Source organism: Lipotes vexillifer, unplaced genomic scaffold (assembly GCF_000442215.2).
Source record: "Lipotes vexillifer unplaced genomic scaffold, Lipotes_vexillifer_v1.1 scaffold1709, whole genome shotgun sequence".
Taxonomy (NCBI): domain Eukaryota; kingdom Metazoa; phylum Chordata; class Mammalia; order Artiodactyla; family Lipotidae; genus Lipotes; species Lipotes vexillifer.
In genome coordinates this window covers 377329-394176 of record NW_006788868.1, presented here as the reverse complement: position 1 = coordinate 394176, position 16848 = coordinate 377329, and the positions used below count along the sequence as shown (strand labels likewise).

Here is a 16848-nt window from a genome sequence, read left to right as displayed (position 1 = left end):
TCTATAGGCCAATTAGGGAAAGAATTTATGCTAGGAAAAAAAAATACAGTGGGGGTATGGTAACCATATTTTTAGAACCGAACAAATATCAGGGCATAATCTGACATGGTCTGGCAATGACACAAAAACTTGAAATTAGGACTAACTTGGTAGTTCCAGAATATATGGTGGCTAAGGAATGAAAGATTTCAAATGCAAAAGTATTCTACTAATAGTCAACGCAAAGTATCAGTCTAGGGAGGAGGGGCACTCTGGATATCAATATTCCCTTTGAGGGAATCATTTCATGCTTCTTGCTGCCCTCACCTCCTTCCTCAAATATTTGGTAAACGCCTAGGCTTGCAGGGACAGACACTCAGGAGAGAAAGTTAAGTAAGATAGAGTTTAGTGGGAGAGATAGATTCATAGGAGAACGGTTAAAAGAGAGGGCTGCATAGACAGTAAGAGTGCACAGCAGAGTTAGTACAGAAACTAGAGCCACTGACTGCCTGGGGTGAGTGACATCTGGGGTCAGATTTGTAAAAGGAGGTAATAAGTAAATTGTCTTTTAAAGGAAAAGTAGAAGTGAGCCTTGAGGACAAAAAACTGCAAAGATATTTTGCCTTCTAGCTATCTCTTCCAGAAGTCATTCATATTACCACAGCTCAATAGTGTAAAGTATCTCAGTGGTGTAAATAACTTTGCCAGCCAAGTTGTTTAGGTACACTTTCTAATACAGTTTCTAATTTAAAATAAATTTACTAACCTTGACTTTTGAATGCTTGAAATATTATCTTTTTTCTTGTTTATCTTTCTCTTTTTGCTTTTAATAACTCTAAAATACAAATAAAGGCGCAAGTTACTTTTGATGTTTGATGTCATATTCCTTACAGAACTAAGCTAAGTTTTAAACATTTGTGAAAAAAATTAGGTAGCTTTTTACCTTTCCAAGGTAGCCAATAATTTGTAAAATATGCTATTGGTAATTTAGGCAATAAATTCTCAGTGCCAACTTATTATTTCTTACAAACTTTAGGGAGTTTGTAGGAGTAAGGAAATTTTTCTCAATTTGGACACATAAAGAAATGCAGAAGAACTCAAGAATTGGTAAATTTGCTGGCCAAAGAGATTGTTTTATAATTAGATGGGTATGCTATTTATGCCCATTATTACAAAAGACCTGCAATTTGAATATTGGCCTCAAAATTACTGTTCCTATTTTAATGGTTTAATCCTATGATTTGGATCAGATAAATGTCAAATACCTAACTGAAAACTAAAGCTTTTCTGGTTTTTTTTTTGTTTGTTTTTTTCCTGTTTATATGACAGAGGCATTCTGTCTGTACCTGCTTAGAAACTCATGCTTCTCTCAGGAAATGAAAACTGTCATCCATTATTTAAATTGCTATATTTTGACAGTTTCAGATTTTCAAGTAATAACCAATTATTTGATAGAAAATTTCCGTTCACAAAATACCTAAGGTAGACTAAAATGATTCATAAGAAAAGAGCATAATTTCGTCCAACTGACCTACCTAACCATTTTTGTATGACTTTAAAGTCATTGTCTTAACAGGTGAACAAACTAACTCAATCTGCATATCAAACTAATATGGAAACAAAATACATACTTTAAATAAGAAGCAACCCAATTTCCTGAAGAAAACCCTACTGTCAGAGCCATTCCTTGGAGGTGGCAGATATGTGGGTGGGGAACAACCACCTATCATGGTTTAGCACAGAGTGGGGCCTGAAGAAAATTCTATGGGAGGTCTTCTCTCATTTTCTGTTCCCAAACATTTTTATCCAAGTGAAGTTGGTCTAAAATTGGTATTTGGATAATAGCAAGAACATGTGATAAAAAAAACATTCAGCTTACAAGGTTCCCTAGGATTGGGGTGGGCAGTTCACATATGTTTTCTTGGTTAAGCGTTGGGGAGATATGGTTTATTAGGCTAATTATGTTTAAATGCACATCAGTGTCAGGGCTATTTAAAAACAGGTAATATCTAATTGTTTTTCTGAATCACTGCCTTGCAACTGGTTATAGGTGAATGGAACTCTCAAAGTATGAGACTTAGGGATATTGTAAGTTTCCAACTGCTAGAGAAGTCTGCATCTGTTAAGGTGGCCTGTGCATGTGTGGGTAATCTCTTATGACAGAGACAGAAAAAAATTAGTCCAGAAGAATCACATTGGCTCTGATAAAGGAGCAGAAACTAACCAATCCTGAAATCACCTAGATGTGAGTGAAAATTGACATTAAGGATTGGTTTGACATAACTAGTAAAGTATCAGATGTCAAATGCAATCTTTGGTTTCTACTCCAATGTTTTTAATCAAGTTGGCATAACATAGAGCTACCCAGATGCTGAGGTGTGTAAATAATACTTCTTCCTAATAGCTTCTTACTATTAGAAAATGTTCCTAGAGGACTATAAGATTTATGACCAGTGTATTCTATTAGGGACACTTTTTGGTTCTGGGTTGCCTCCCAGGAGTTTAAACTGATTTGGGTCATATATGTATTTGGTGTTCTTAGGTTCTCTTGTTTATACCAAGTCCTCCTTTAACTTTCTCTACTCCCCAAAGTTGTCTTCATCCTATGCCCCTCTCTTCAACAATAGTTCAGCTTGGGCAAGAACTATAGGTACTAATGGTAGGAAATTGAATTTCTGAAGACTCAAAGGAAGATTGGCTTAAATTTCAGAGAATATTCTAGGTTTCCCTTTACATGAATTTCTATCAGCTAGATACAGTACATCTATTATAAGTTATTCTATTTTGACAACTAGTTTGCAATAATTAACAAACAGGATAAAATTTTCTAAATGCTGGTAAAGTTTATGTTCATCCTTTAATTTTTAAAAAATACTCCCACGTTAAAAGTTTGATGTTTTATTTGTTTGTGTTCATTTATATTATGTTATTTTCTAATATTGATTGATATTATTTTAGCACTGAAATCAGTTAAAAAGAATAATTGGCTTTTACATTGTAAGAGTAAGCATAAAATGTCCTCTTGATTTAATTATTTTTCTTTTGCCCCCTCTCCCCAAAAGAAAAATTTAAAAATAAATTTAAAAAATGGGAAACTTTGAATCTTGAACTCTGAGTTACCAATTGGCATCCAGGAAGAAAAGTTAGCTCTGTCACCTCCAGAGAAACACACTGGAGCAACAGGATAATTGTTTATTACTTTTAATTCCATACTTGGAAAAATAAGGCACAACATGCAAAAATTAATTTTTAGCCATTTTTAAAGTTCAATGGGCCTATTTATTTACAGGGATATTAAAAATGAAAATATATTTTCAAGCAACACATATGTTCAACTAATGTAACCAGTTTTCTAAGTTATCAAGTTCTGTAGGATATTTTGTCATACCTTGCATCCCACTGCTATAACCAACAAAGGCTTTGCTCTCTAGCTCTTTTTTGTATGCATGCTATGCATTTCAATCAATTTTTTCAAATGTAAGAACTCTTCTGGTTTCATTAGAATTATCTAAATTTTGCATTTGATTTCAAAGGTTAAAAAAAGGAAAGGAAACAGTATATGTATGCTATATTGTTTGAAGTTTACCTTGTAATAAGCAAAATGTTCTAAGAGATAAAAGGCATGCTCTCTCAGAACTCCAAAGTAATATTGTTTATGGTCTCTTTGCAGCTAGATCCTGAAGCTAGTACTATTCTAAAAGAACTTCAGGTTAAACTCAGTGGGGTTCTGGATGAGCTCAGTGTCACTTATGGTGAAAGGTAAGTAAGTGGCCTAAGTAATTACTATCCAAATGTATTAGGTTTCATTTAATGATAATCATGCCTTCAACACTGTCTCTCTCCTCTGACTGTCTAAGTCCGTTTAACTTCAAGACTCAATCTAAGCATCACCTCCTCTGGAAAATCTTCCATGACCCTGCGATTTTATAGTGATGTCTTAGATTGCTTGCTTCCCAGAACTCCTGCTCCCCAGTATCTCGCAGTTGAGTATCACTTACAACACTATGCTCTAAGTTCTGGTTAACTTTCCTCTTTCCCTCTCTTTATTGTATGTTTCTTAACATCTCATTCTTATTTGCAGTTCTAGTGTTTAGAGCTTAGCAATTGGCTGTTGAAAGAATAGAGGGAGGAGGGAAGGCAGAGATAAAATCCTCACATATATAACAAGTATGAGTTGTGTTCATGCCATACACATCAGTGTGGTTTCACTTCGAAAGAACTGAACTCTTAACCCCATAACTGAATTAAATCAGGATGATTTGTCTTAGGCTTTAGAAATGTTAATGCAATTAGCTCATGGGAAACTACTGACATATCTATGTTTTGTCTTTTTTTTTTTTAATTAACTTTGCTTGTCTATGGTGTGTTTCTAAAGAATGAGAAGTTCATCCTAGATAAACTTCATTTTGGATCTATAGGAAAAAGCCGTCATCTCATCAGCAAATGTTAAAATAGATTAGAATTAATCCCTTATCGGTCATATCATTTGCAAATATTTTCTCCCATTCAGTAGGTTGTCTTTTCATTTTGTTAATGGTTTCCTCTGCTGTGCAAAAGTTTTTAAGTTTAATGAGGTCCCATTTGTTTATTTTTGCTTTTATTTCCTTTACTTCAGGAGACAGATCCAAAAAATATTGCTGTGATTTATGTCAAAGAGTGTTCTGCCTATGTTTTCCTCTAAGAGTTTTATAGTATCCAGTCTTATATTTAGGTCTTTAATCCACTTTGAGTTTATTTTTGTATATGGTGTTAGAGAATGTTCTAATTTCATTCTTTTACATGTAGCTGTCCAGTTTTCCCAGCACCACTTATTGAAGAGACTCTCTTTTCTCCATTGTGTACTCTTGCCTCCTTTGTCATAGACTAATTGACCATAAGTACATGGGTTTATTTCTGGGCTTTCTGTCCTTTTCCATTGATTTATGTGTCTGTTTTCATGCCAGTACCTCTTTCTCAAGATTGCTTTGGCTATTCAGGGTCCTTTGTGTTTCCATAAAAATTTAAAAATTTTTTGTTTCAGTTGTGTGAAAAATGCCATTGATAATTTGATAGGGTTTGCATTGAATCTGAGGATTGCCTTGGGTAGTATGGTCATTTTAACAATATCGATCCTTCCAATCCAAGAACACAGTATCTTTCCACCTGTTTGTGTGGTCTTTGATTTCTTTCAGCATCTTATAGTTTTTGTAGTACAGGTCTTTTGCCTCCTTATGTAGGTTTATTCCTATGTGGGGTTTTTTTTTTTGGTTTGGTTTGGTTTTTAATGCAGTGGTAAATCAAACACATTTTTGATGAGGTTCATTAATTTCATACAGAATTTGCTTTAAATATTAGTTCAATAAATGTTGACTTATTATTTGCAGCTATGTCTTCAGTTCTCAAATAAGACTGAAATTTACTCTTATAGAGAGGGCTAGTAATCTCTTTGAATCTCAGTCATCACTTATGAGTGTGTTTTGGAAAGATACATGCTTAACACACATTCATTGATTAGTTTTGCCACTCTTAAATCCGAAAGACTAAAACAAAAAAGACACTGAAAGTATCATATTTTTTTCTCAAATGTAGAAATGAGGCAAAGTTAAGAAAAATCCTATGCTTGGACTTCTCTTCAGTATCAGAGATGTGTTCATTATTTTCATGGAACCCCCCTCTCATAGTTTAAGTGCTGGGCCAGATGCAGTCTTGATGTATTGAGCTTTTACGGTCATAGCTCTGCCTTCTGCTTTGTGTTATTAGCTGACCTGGATGATCCTGCATACTTGGCCTAAATGTTAATAAGCAGTTTGAAGTTTCTGCTTACAAGGAGTTGGAGAGGCAGACATTGTCCCAGAGATTTGGGGGCTTGTTGGCTGTGACTTGGGGTGACACTTAGAGGCTTACCTGTCTTTATTCTAGTTGTAAGTTGATATGTGATTAGCAGAAGGACTGTTGCCTTCAGCTACAAAGGCAAAAATAGAGTTATTTAGCAAAGTTAAGGGGAGAAAAAAGGGGTCAGGAATAGCTAGAGGTGTTCAGAACCTTACAGGAAATAAGATGATTAAACAGAATAGAAACTATAATTAAATTCAAAAAGGATATTCAAATTATTTTCTGTAATGTATCCAAATCATCCTCTGAACAAGTACTTTTTATTCTGTTTTGTTTAAGATTGGGGAATATTCAGGTTACAAAGGCTGAAATATATATTATGATTGGAAAAACTTAGCAAACTTCAGTTATGAAATGAGAGATGCCTTTAGGAGGGCACTTGAAGTACTTTAGTCATATGAAGTCAGCTCTTTAACCTAGATATTGAAATTCCTTGTTACCCTGTTTGTATTTCTTCATTATTTTTTAAATATAGCTCTAAGAGAGCTAGGATTATTGAAATAAACAGCCCACATGTCATGCTTTCCTTATAAAAAGAATAATTATTATATCTTTGTTGCCATAGATTTATTTCCCATACTGCCAACCAGGTCTGCATCACACACTCAGGGTAGGTGGGAAGTCCATAATGATCAGTGTGATCATGCTGTGAAGTCAAACTGGGTAATTCCATGCTGGACTTTATGCTGTGAAGTCAAACTGAATCCACCCTTCTTACAGTCTAAATTAGTGGTCTAGAGTTTTAAAGTTAAGTGCATAATTAATTGCCCCAAATCCATTTCATCTACTGTTATTAAAACCCACAATTAAATTATTCTACCCTATGTAGCTGGTAGGGTGATTTTTCAGGAAAGCCAGGACAGAGCCAAAGCAAACATCTGAAGCCCGGGTCCCCAGGTTCCTGATAACATGCAAAGGGCATCCACCTGGGAACTGAGACTCAGCAATAGGACTTCAATGATATCTTAAGGATGTTCTTAACGTTTTCAAAACCTGGGCCACTTAGGTTTCTGCTTACACACATTTTGCAGCTTGGTTTTTTGATTTATTACATTTCTTTTAATGATATCTTTGATGCCAGTGGCTGGCTGGATTAAGTAGATTAAAAATTTAGGACTATTTCATAGGATTTCTTCTGTGTGTTTGGCATCTTGAGTGCTCACAGACTCTGTCATTATTACCTGGTACTGCTGATTAATAAAAACTTTTCAACTATAAAATGGATAGAAAAAAAAGACTCTTTAGGTGAATTTACCAAAAATTGATAGAGACAAAAGATTTTCGGGTCAAATGCAGGTGTTGATTCACCCTGGATTCATGCTAAGGTAGAATGTCATTCTCTTTTATTCTCTGGTAATCCTTCCTCCATATGTCTCATCTCCCCACACAGAGCTGGCTTCTGGTGGGTGTTTACCATATGGGTCTGTTTTAAGAACCTGTTTGTACATTTTTGGATCATGAGTATCATACCTTCTGCTCAGTCTATCCTCCAGCCCAGTAAACTGATTTGAGAATAAGTTCAAAAGAAAGTAGCTATTTCAAAGGTGATTATTACTGCAGTCAGCAGGATCACTGACGCCCAGTAGTAAATCAACTAGGTCAAGTTTTCCAACATTATTTACCTTTCCTTTCTCTTGCCCCAAGTATCTACCGCCACTACCCTTCACTAAATACACCCACCACCATCACCCCCTTCTCACATCTGATGCCTGGGTGTTCTTCACTACCCCCAATGCCACCCTTCCCCCCAACCACTACCTGACAAAAGTCCAAAGGCAGGTCCAGCCAGAAAAAAGCCAAATGGTTAGGCATTCAGCTTCCTTTGAACCTAAACCTGAAACAGCATATTCCATTGAATGAGATAAATACACAGAGATCCAAGAAATGAACCACATCCACAGAGGCAAACTGAGATCCAAGGATCAAAGAGTCAAATGCAGAGGGACAGAAATGGTGGTATCACTAGTAAAGAAAGTCATAGAGAAGTCAGGAGCCAAAGATGGAAACAGCCACAACGCAATGGTGGAAGTAGAATCAGGCCTTGACTACATGCTCAATAATATGGACCAATATTTATAAACCTGCTGTATCAGGAGCAAGATAAACACCCAAGTTGTGATCATTTAAAATACATCAGACTTGAGGATATGGGGAGGGGGAAGGGTAAGCTGTGATAAAGTGAGAGAGTGGCATGGACATATATACACTACCAAACGTAAAATAGATAGCTGGTGGGAAGCAGCCGCATAGCACAGGGAGATCAGCTCGGTGCTTTGTGACCACCTAGAGGGGTGGGATAGGGAGGGTGGGAGGGAGGGAGACACAAGAGGGAAGAGATATGGGAACATATGTATATGTATAACTGACTGACTTTGTTATAAAGCAGAAACTAATGCACCATTGTAAAGCAATTATACTCCAATAAAGATGTTAATAAATAAATAACAAAATTAAATACATCAAAGATTTCCCATAGTAGGTAGCAAAACCAAAAACTAGAAAAATGAAATATTTAACAACAGGCTATAATATTTTTATAATGTAAATTCAAAAATAAAGGGTCAAATATGTGCCATAAGAATAAGGAATTTTGGGCTTCCCTGGTGGCGCAGTGGTTGAGAGTCCGCCTGCTGATGCAGGGGACACGGGTTCGTGCCCCGGTCTAGGAGGATCCCACATGCCACGGAGCGGCTGGGCCCGTGAGCCATGGCTGCTGAGCTTGCGGGTCCGGAGCCTGTGCTCCGCAAAAGGAGAGGCCACAACAGTGAGAGGCCCTCGTACCGCAAAAAAACAAAAACAAAACAAAAAGAATAAGGAATTTTATCTGTTTTGTTCATTGATGTATCTTAGTAACTGAGACTGGCACACAGTATTAATTAAACATTTGTAGAATGCATACATACATTAATAAATATTTATATTATTTCTATTTAATGAATAATGACAGCATTATATAGTGGAACTTCCTAAACTTCTATATAAAATGTGAGGAATTGATGCATTTGGATCCTTCTTAAATAACATGAACTGTGTAATCATTGTGTGTGGAGAAAGAGGGATGGGACTGACTTGATTTCAATACTAAAATCAACTCCCTCCTTCTCATCACCATTCCCATGATGTGGTCATTTCCCAAATTTTTATTTACCCCCATTATCCTAACTGGCTTTTTTCTTGCCTGCCTGAATGTGTATTATAATTACTCCTATTGTTGGAGGTATGAAAGTAACAGACAACATAGAGGAATGGTGGCATATGCTGAAGGTCTCCACTATTTAAATCTCTTACTATTTGCTGCTGCTTAGGTAGGAACCTCCAAAACTAGTGTAGACGATGTGAAGAATGAAAACAGTAATTCTAAGGCTTACTCTTCACAGACTTAGTTAATCTTTTTTCTAATCTTTCCTTGAGTGCTTGCCTGTGTTGGGTTAACAGTGTACTTAATAATTTAACGTTGGATTGTGTTTATTTGCTGTTAACTATCAGTATAATATCAGTTACTGATGTAAGCTTATGCAAGGAGAAATATTTCTTATTACTCATATTAACATTATTGCTTCTATTGGTTAATAGATTAGTCCAGTGTAAAACTAGGGGTTGATTTGCTTATTGTTGATATTAAGATAAAGTTATTGTTGAGCTTGAATGCTTTCCTAATTCGTGGAGCTTTTAAGCCAACTATGGTGTTGTTTATTTACTCTCTAGATAAGGTTGTATCCATTTCTAAAAAGCTATATCTTTTTAGATTAACATTTAAAAATACATTAAAATTTCTAATTTTTGTAATTTTTAAAGTTAGACTAAGATTTTTTTCTTGGACAACCAGCTGTCACCAGGCTCATTAGGCTCCTCACCTCTGCTTATAAACCTTCTCACTATTTTGCTACATAGATGAGTTTGTTCTACAAACTTCATAAGTAGCTCATCTGGTTTCGGGGTATTTAGCTAAGTTCTCTTTGTTAAATGTTTACTAGTTAAATCATTATGCAAAATGTAAAAGGGGTAAACTTTGCTTTTTATTACTTGTAATGCTTCTTTCATCATTCCCTTACGGTGCTTTCTCTATAGCGCCAAATGTTGTTTTAAATTTCTATGTCCTGTACTTTAAATGCTGAGTGAACGATTTATTTAATATGCTTGTGTTAGTAAAATTTGTGGAGGTTTTGGCTAAAGTTGTTCAAAGTATTCATAGATTATGAAATCCCCTAGGTGTAAACGAGGTGCTTTTATTTAACCTATGCTTTGATTGATCCAAGCACACTTTCCAGTATGCTTACCCTGTTACAACTTGTCTCCTCTCATATAGTTGGTGTTTGTTAATAGGTTATAGGAAGTTGTTGTAATACTTGAGGATGGTGATGGGTGGTGTGTGCGTGCTTCATGGCCTTGTTCAACTAAGCACTCTATTCTTAATTTACTACTAAATCCTCCTTTGGTTTTCAGTTTTCATAAAAACTTTCGTATGTGAGAAGTACATTCTCGAAACAGAAAATGCAGCCCATTTCTTCCTATCCTGTAGGTTACACCTTGACCTAACTGTTTATGTATAGTATTTATGCTTACTTTTATTCCTTTTTAGGGTTTGCTGAAGATGGCGGTATATAGACTGAATTAGCAAAGCTTGGTGAGGTTTATCGGGGTTTACTGATTATAGAACAGGCTCCTCTAGAGGGGTGTGAAACATTGCCAAGTCCTTTGAGTTTTAAGCTGCTGCCAGTAGTACTCTGGTGAATAATTTTGTTATTATAATTAGGGTTTAGGGCTAAGCATATTGGGGTATCTAATCCCAGTTTGGGTCTTAGGTGTCGTGTAATCAGGAAATACTAAGGTCACTTTCATAGTTTATTTTAGCTATGGCTTTTTAGGGTTTAGTTAGAATTTAACTTTATTTTTTACTACTCTTTAACAGGCTTTATGTCGGTTTTCTGTTTATTTGGATTAATCATATGGCCAAGATGGCTGGCACGAAGTTTACCAACCCTAGATAATGTAACTTAGTTGAACTTTCATTTAAGGCTGAATTTTTATCACTGCTGTTTCCCATAGGGTTGTGGTTAAGCAAGGTGCTATGAGCTACTACTATTAGTGTGCTTGATACCTGCTCCATTTAATAGTAATGATTTAGAGAGCATTCTCACTGGGGTGCGGATGCTTGCATGTGTAATTTTATTAAAAACTAATAGAAAGGCTGGGAACAAACCTATGGAGTTAGTAAACTTATCTAGGCATTTTCAGTGCCTTGCTTTAGAATTTAAGCTACATTAACAAGTTGTGTTTATATAATGATGTAACATGTATATAGTTATCCTGTATAATTTATGTTAGATTTAGTATTAAAATTTTAATGAAAATGGCTGATAGATCTAGGGAGATGTCTGTCTGTATAAGTGGTTTATATCTAAGTAATTCATTGGTACGATTAGGGTTTATTTTCTAGGTGTATCTTACTTTGAGCACTGAAATGTTCACGCTGTTGGATACATTAAATTCTATGTATTTATATATTTCCGTCTTGGGGGGTTGGTGGGGCATTATAGGCATGTAGATCATAGGGTTTAAGTGGGGGAGGTCATGGGGTGTTGTTAAACAGGTCATTTATCTGTTCAACACGTTTAATAGGGGTGGGTGGAAGGAGGATGGTCCATTGATACATTCAGCCAATATTTCTTGAGGAACTCATGGTGTGGGTATATAACACTGAAAAAAACAGTCCTGCCCTCATGGAGCTTATATTCTATTTGGAGAAATAGGCAACAAACAAATAGATAAAAACTATGTAATGTGTCAAATAATGGAGAATGCAGTAAAGAACTGTAAGGAAATGGAGAATGATAGGAATTTCATTTCAGGTGGAGTATTTATGAAAGACGTTTCCGAGGAGGTAACATTTGGCTTATGCCTGTAATAAGTGAGCGACTAATAGACCCACAAGAAATTGCATGGGGGAGGGAACATAACAGTCACCATGAGATAAGAGTGTCCTCAGAGAATTCTGAGGACACCAGGGAGACTACTGTGGCGGGACTGCAATGAAGCAGAGGGAATAGTGGCAAGAAATGACATCAGGGAAGTTTCCAGGGCCAGAATATGTTGGGATTTAATTAACTCCATGAAATACATTCTAGGCTTTTTTTTTTTTTTTTTCCAGTGGATCTGGAAGCCATTGAAGGTTTTTAGCAAGAGAGGAACATGATCTGGTTTCTATTTTAAAAGATACCTGTAGAGGGTTGAACAGAGAGATAATGTAGGAAATTATCACACAAGTTCAGGTGAAAGAATGGTGGCTTGGTCTGCAGTAGCTTTTGTGGAAGTAATAATAGATCCTCAGATTTAATATACTTTATAAAGATGTGCTGACGGATTGGATGTTGAAAATTTCATTAGATTGGATGAGAAGAATTCATTAGACTTCTAGCTAAGTAAAAAGGCTACATAGGCAGTTTAATAATGGTTTGTATTTTAGAATAGAAGTCATATCTATAGATGTATATTTGGCAATCATCAGTATACAGACAGTAAGAAAATCATAAGACTAGTTATGATTGCCAAGGAAGTGATTTTTTTTAATAAATTTATTTTATTTTATTATTTATGTATGTTTGGCTGCATTGGGTCTTTGTTGCCGCACACGGGCTTTCTCTAGTTGCAGCGAGCGGGGGCTACTCTTCATTGCGGTGCGCAGGCTTCTCATTGTGGTGGCTTCTCATGTTGCGGAGCACAGGCTCTAGGCGTGTGGGCTTCTGTAGGGGTGGCACACAGGCTCAGTAGTTGTGGCTTGCAGGCTCTCGAGCGTAGGCTCAGTAGTTGTGGCACACAGGCTTAGTTGCTCCACAGCATGTGGGATCTTCCCGGACCAGGGCTCGAACCCGTGTCCCCTCCATTGGTAGGCGGATTCTTAACCACTGTGCCACCAGGGGAGCCCCACAGCAGTGATTTTTGATGGAGAAATGGTGTGGTCCAAGGATAGAGCCTAGAGGTGGGATTGCCAATGTAGTGTTGCCAGATAAACTACATCATATGCCCAATTAAATTTGAACTTCATATAAAAATGGACAATCTTTAGTATAAATATGTCCCAAGTATCACACGGGGCATACTTACACTAAAATTATTCACTATCTGAAATTAAAATTACCTAGGCATTCTGTGTTTTAATATGCTAAGTCTGGCAACCTTATTACAATAGTTAGAGGTCAGGCAATGGAGAAGGAGCACCTAGTGAGGTTGGAGGAAAGCTCAGAGGGTGTGGAGTCCCAGAGGCTAAGTGAAGAAGGTGTACCCAGATGCCAAGAGTCACTCACAGTCATTTTTCCAAAACATGCTTAGAGGGACATCTCAGCTATTACTGTGAGTGATGGGGGCCGAATGATCTCCCACTCAAGTTAATTCGACCTGAAAAGCATCAGTCTTACCTACTTTACATATAAGCGTTCTAAATAAGCTTTCATTGCAACAAAATTTTTTGCAGCTAAACAATAAGTTCGAAAACTAATGAGCAAGGTCTGTCACACCATTGCAAACAGATCAGACTCCCTGGGGTGAATTTTACAGACACAGGCAAAGGAAGGCATAAATGTTTGCTCTTATTCCAGAATTTATATTCTTTATTTTCAGTTTCCAGCTTATCATTGAAGAGTGCATAAAACAGATGAGTTTTGAACTAAATCAAATGAGAGCAACTGGAAATGCCGCATCTAATAAGAACAGTACAGCCATGGATGCAGAGGTTGTATTAAGACCTCTCATGGACTTCTTGGACAAAATGTAAGTGATCTACCCAGTTTTCTCTTTATTCACTGCCCTCAATGTTGCTGATATGGATTTGAGAGAAAAAAAAACATATTTTCCTCTGTGTAGGACAGCTTTAAAAAGGCTTCTACAGAAATAGATAAATTCATTAAAAAAGAAAAACTCTTAATTCATTACTAGATGGGAATGACTATGTACAGAAAAGGAAAAATTGAGAGGAAATAAGTATGGATAACTAAGGAGGTTGCTGCTCTGAGGCATAGAGAGATTTAGGATTTCATGCTTCTCAGATAACATATTGTTCTGCAACTTCTTGGATATGGAGAAAGACTGAGCTGACTCCAGAATATCTGATTTCATGTCAGAAACCTGCTGAAGAAGAGAATAGCACAAATGTGACTACAATTAATTCAGCTCAGAGGCAAGTAGATTGCTGCCTCACCCCACCTTCTGTAACTATTTACTGAGTGTCTACCTCTTTCAAACTCTAATCTAGGCACTGGACAGTGATGATGGAGAGTCAAGGTCCTTGACTCCATGGAGATTCCAGTCTAGTAGTGGTGGGAGTGGGTGGGAATGAAGGTCTTTATGACCAACTAAGACGGTGTTCTGAACCAGAAAGTTTGGTTTATTTTGCTTCTGTTCCATCCCTCCTCTTCGAGGTTCTAATTTTGTAAGTTTGGAGTAGGGTCCAGGCACCTACATTTTAAAATGTGTTCACAATTGGGAACCATTGATCTAAAGCAGCAAGAGGTATGATTTCTTAAATGGTGATACTTAAAACCGGAACTGAAAGTAGAAAAGCAAAAAATAATTTTGAATGCCTACCATGGGACCAGTATTATACCTACTAGTTTACATATATTACCTCATTTAATATTGTTGTGGAAAATTAATTAATGCCAAAGAGACCAATATAAATAAGAGGGATACAGTACCTTTCCTTAAAGATAAGGATAACGAAGAAAGAATTAGTAAGGAGAACCTCTTCTATATATATGACTTCTACCTTAATTCCATTTCCCTTTGCTTATAATCTTACTGCATAAGAAAGACTAATGTTCTTAGACTTTAATTTTAGTATTTGGTAGAAAAATTAAGTCTTATTTTCTGTCTGCTATGGGGAAATATCTAGAAGATAGGTGAATAGGTAATTAGGTAGCTTAGCAGGAAGTAGGTAGGCAAGTGGCATAGAAGAAAAAAGTAGAAGAAAGGGAGGAAGAAAAGAGAGAAGAGGAAGAAAGAGAGAAAGGCGTCTTCATATCTTTAGTTTCCTAATAGACACTTTTATCACCTCATTTCCTATATAACCCCTTGAAATTTGTGTCATCTTATATGGCTCTTTTCTATAGACAAGACTTAATTGAATTACGGAAACTACCATTTAGTTGTGAATGTGATGGTGAGCGGAGGGCAGGACAAAGCAATCCTGATCGTCTTAAAACTCCTACTGGAATGCCTTCTGTTTTTGGAATTCCAGGCAGCAGTTTGGAGATACATCATTGATCACTGACAAAACTATTTCTTTTTGCATATGCTATAAGCAAAGTTGTGGAACATACAAAAAGTTTGAAGTTATCCTAATACAGTTATCTACTAGTTGAGGGACCTTGAATCCATTTCATCATCTATAAAACAGAGCTAATACATAAACTGGGTTGGCTCTTCTTCTCAGGATATTTAGATTCTTATTTTCCTCAGTCTTATTTTCTCTTTCTAATAATACTTTATTATATCATCATGTATGTAATTTCCTCTAATTCTTAGTAGAAAGAAACAGTATATAGAAATAGAAAAACATCAATGAGCTTTAAAATACTGTAAAAGATTTTAAAATTTTGGAAAGAGATATTATATGAGGCATGGAGAGTTGTGGAAATTTTCTGGGCTAATACAGAATGTACAGCCATAAAGCCACTTGTTAGAGGACTTTTTTTTAAGTTAGATATTAATTCTGTTCTCAAGGAGCTAAGAGTTTCGAAAGGAAAAATAAGAAAAGTAGAATAAATGCAACAAGGTGTAAAGTAATAATCTCCTGTTCAGATGGTCAGTAGAAATTCCACTTGGGTTGGGTCTTCTTTAAAGGCAGTTAGGGTTTAGCTGTATGGAAATAGGGGATGGGCGTTCCAGGGGGTAGGAAAAGCAGCTGGTTATGTTTTCATGAGAATATGATCCACTGTGTGACAGGAAATCATATTAGCAGCTAGTCTACATGGCATTTGAAAATTGTCTGGTTAATTGGTTCTGTGTTCAGCCAAAATAGATAGCTCAGGTTCCAAAATATATGTGTTCAGCTTGCATTACCAAGTTGGTTAACTCTGACTAAATTAAGGAAGCAGTTGCTAGATTTCTCCTCTATTTTTTGTTATTTAAAATGAATGATTAAGGGCCAAAGTAAGTCTTCAAGGTGGTTTTGAGACAATCCCTTTAAAAATTGTTATATTATAAATGTATAGACTCTCTTTGTGCAGCCTCCTTAAATAAATAAAACATCATATTTCTTTATGCTCCATTTTCTCCATCAAGACCTCACCACTCTATAAAACAAGCTATAAGGGCCATTTCCAGCTAACGGAAATCCCATGCAGAGCTGCAAACATGTCAACAATTTTATTCCTATTGGTTCAGCTGCAGTTTAAACAGGGTTAGTTAGCATGCCAAGTACATCAGCTGACCATAAAAACAAGATCAATTTTTAAACTCAGACCTTTTGGAAATGGAAATGACACATCTGCTGCAAAATGGGCAGGTTTGTTGGCGTCTCAAATCATCCTAGGAATTTCTCTGAGGGTAGGTTCTGCTGTTCTTCCATGACACATCATCTGGTTTTCACCCTATGTCCATATAGTGAATACCTATCTACCAGGAAGCTAGAACTACCACCTTTGAACAATGGTTTCCAAACCAGTGGAGCTACAGAGTTCCATAGCTATGCCTCAGGGACCCCCAACTCTCCTCTTAAACCAGAGGAGGTCACTTCCATGTATTTTTTTTATATTAGGTATCTATACACAGCAGTGATAGAAGAAATACTTCTACATGAAAATGTGTCTGGGAAATCTCTCCCTTTGCCTCTCGCACATCACATGCCTTTAAATATTAATTCCTTAAATGTTAAATATTTAAAAGTCAATTCTGTCTCTATCAGAACCCAGTTTATAATTTCTGAGTCCAAAAGTACAGAGTACTTAGTAGCACTATAGAAAGTCCATGAGGCTACCTTGAAATATATGAGCCCCCCCCCCCCCC

General features: G+C 36.4%; 1 protein-coding gene across 1 annotated transcript in view; it reads left to right on the top strand.

Annotated features, from left to right (window-relative positions):
• The window catches only part of LOC103078014 (protein unc-13 homolog C-like), a 288547-nt gene that overhangs the window by 202678 nt on the left and 69021 nt on the right, over positions 1 to 16848 (top strand). Inside the window, exons 12-13 of the mRNA XM_007461879.1 lie at positions 3650 to 3738; positions 13465 to 13614. Of these exons, the coding sequence (XP_007461941.1) occupies positions 3650 to 3738; positions 13465 to 13614 (239 nt within the window). The remainder of the gene's footprint in view (positions 1 to 3649; positions 3739 to 13464; positions 13615 to 16848) is intronic.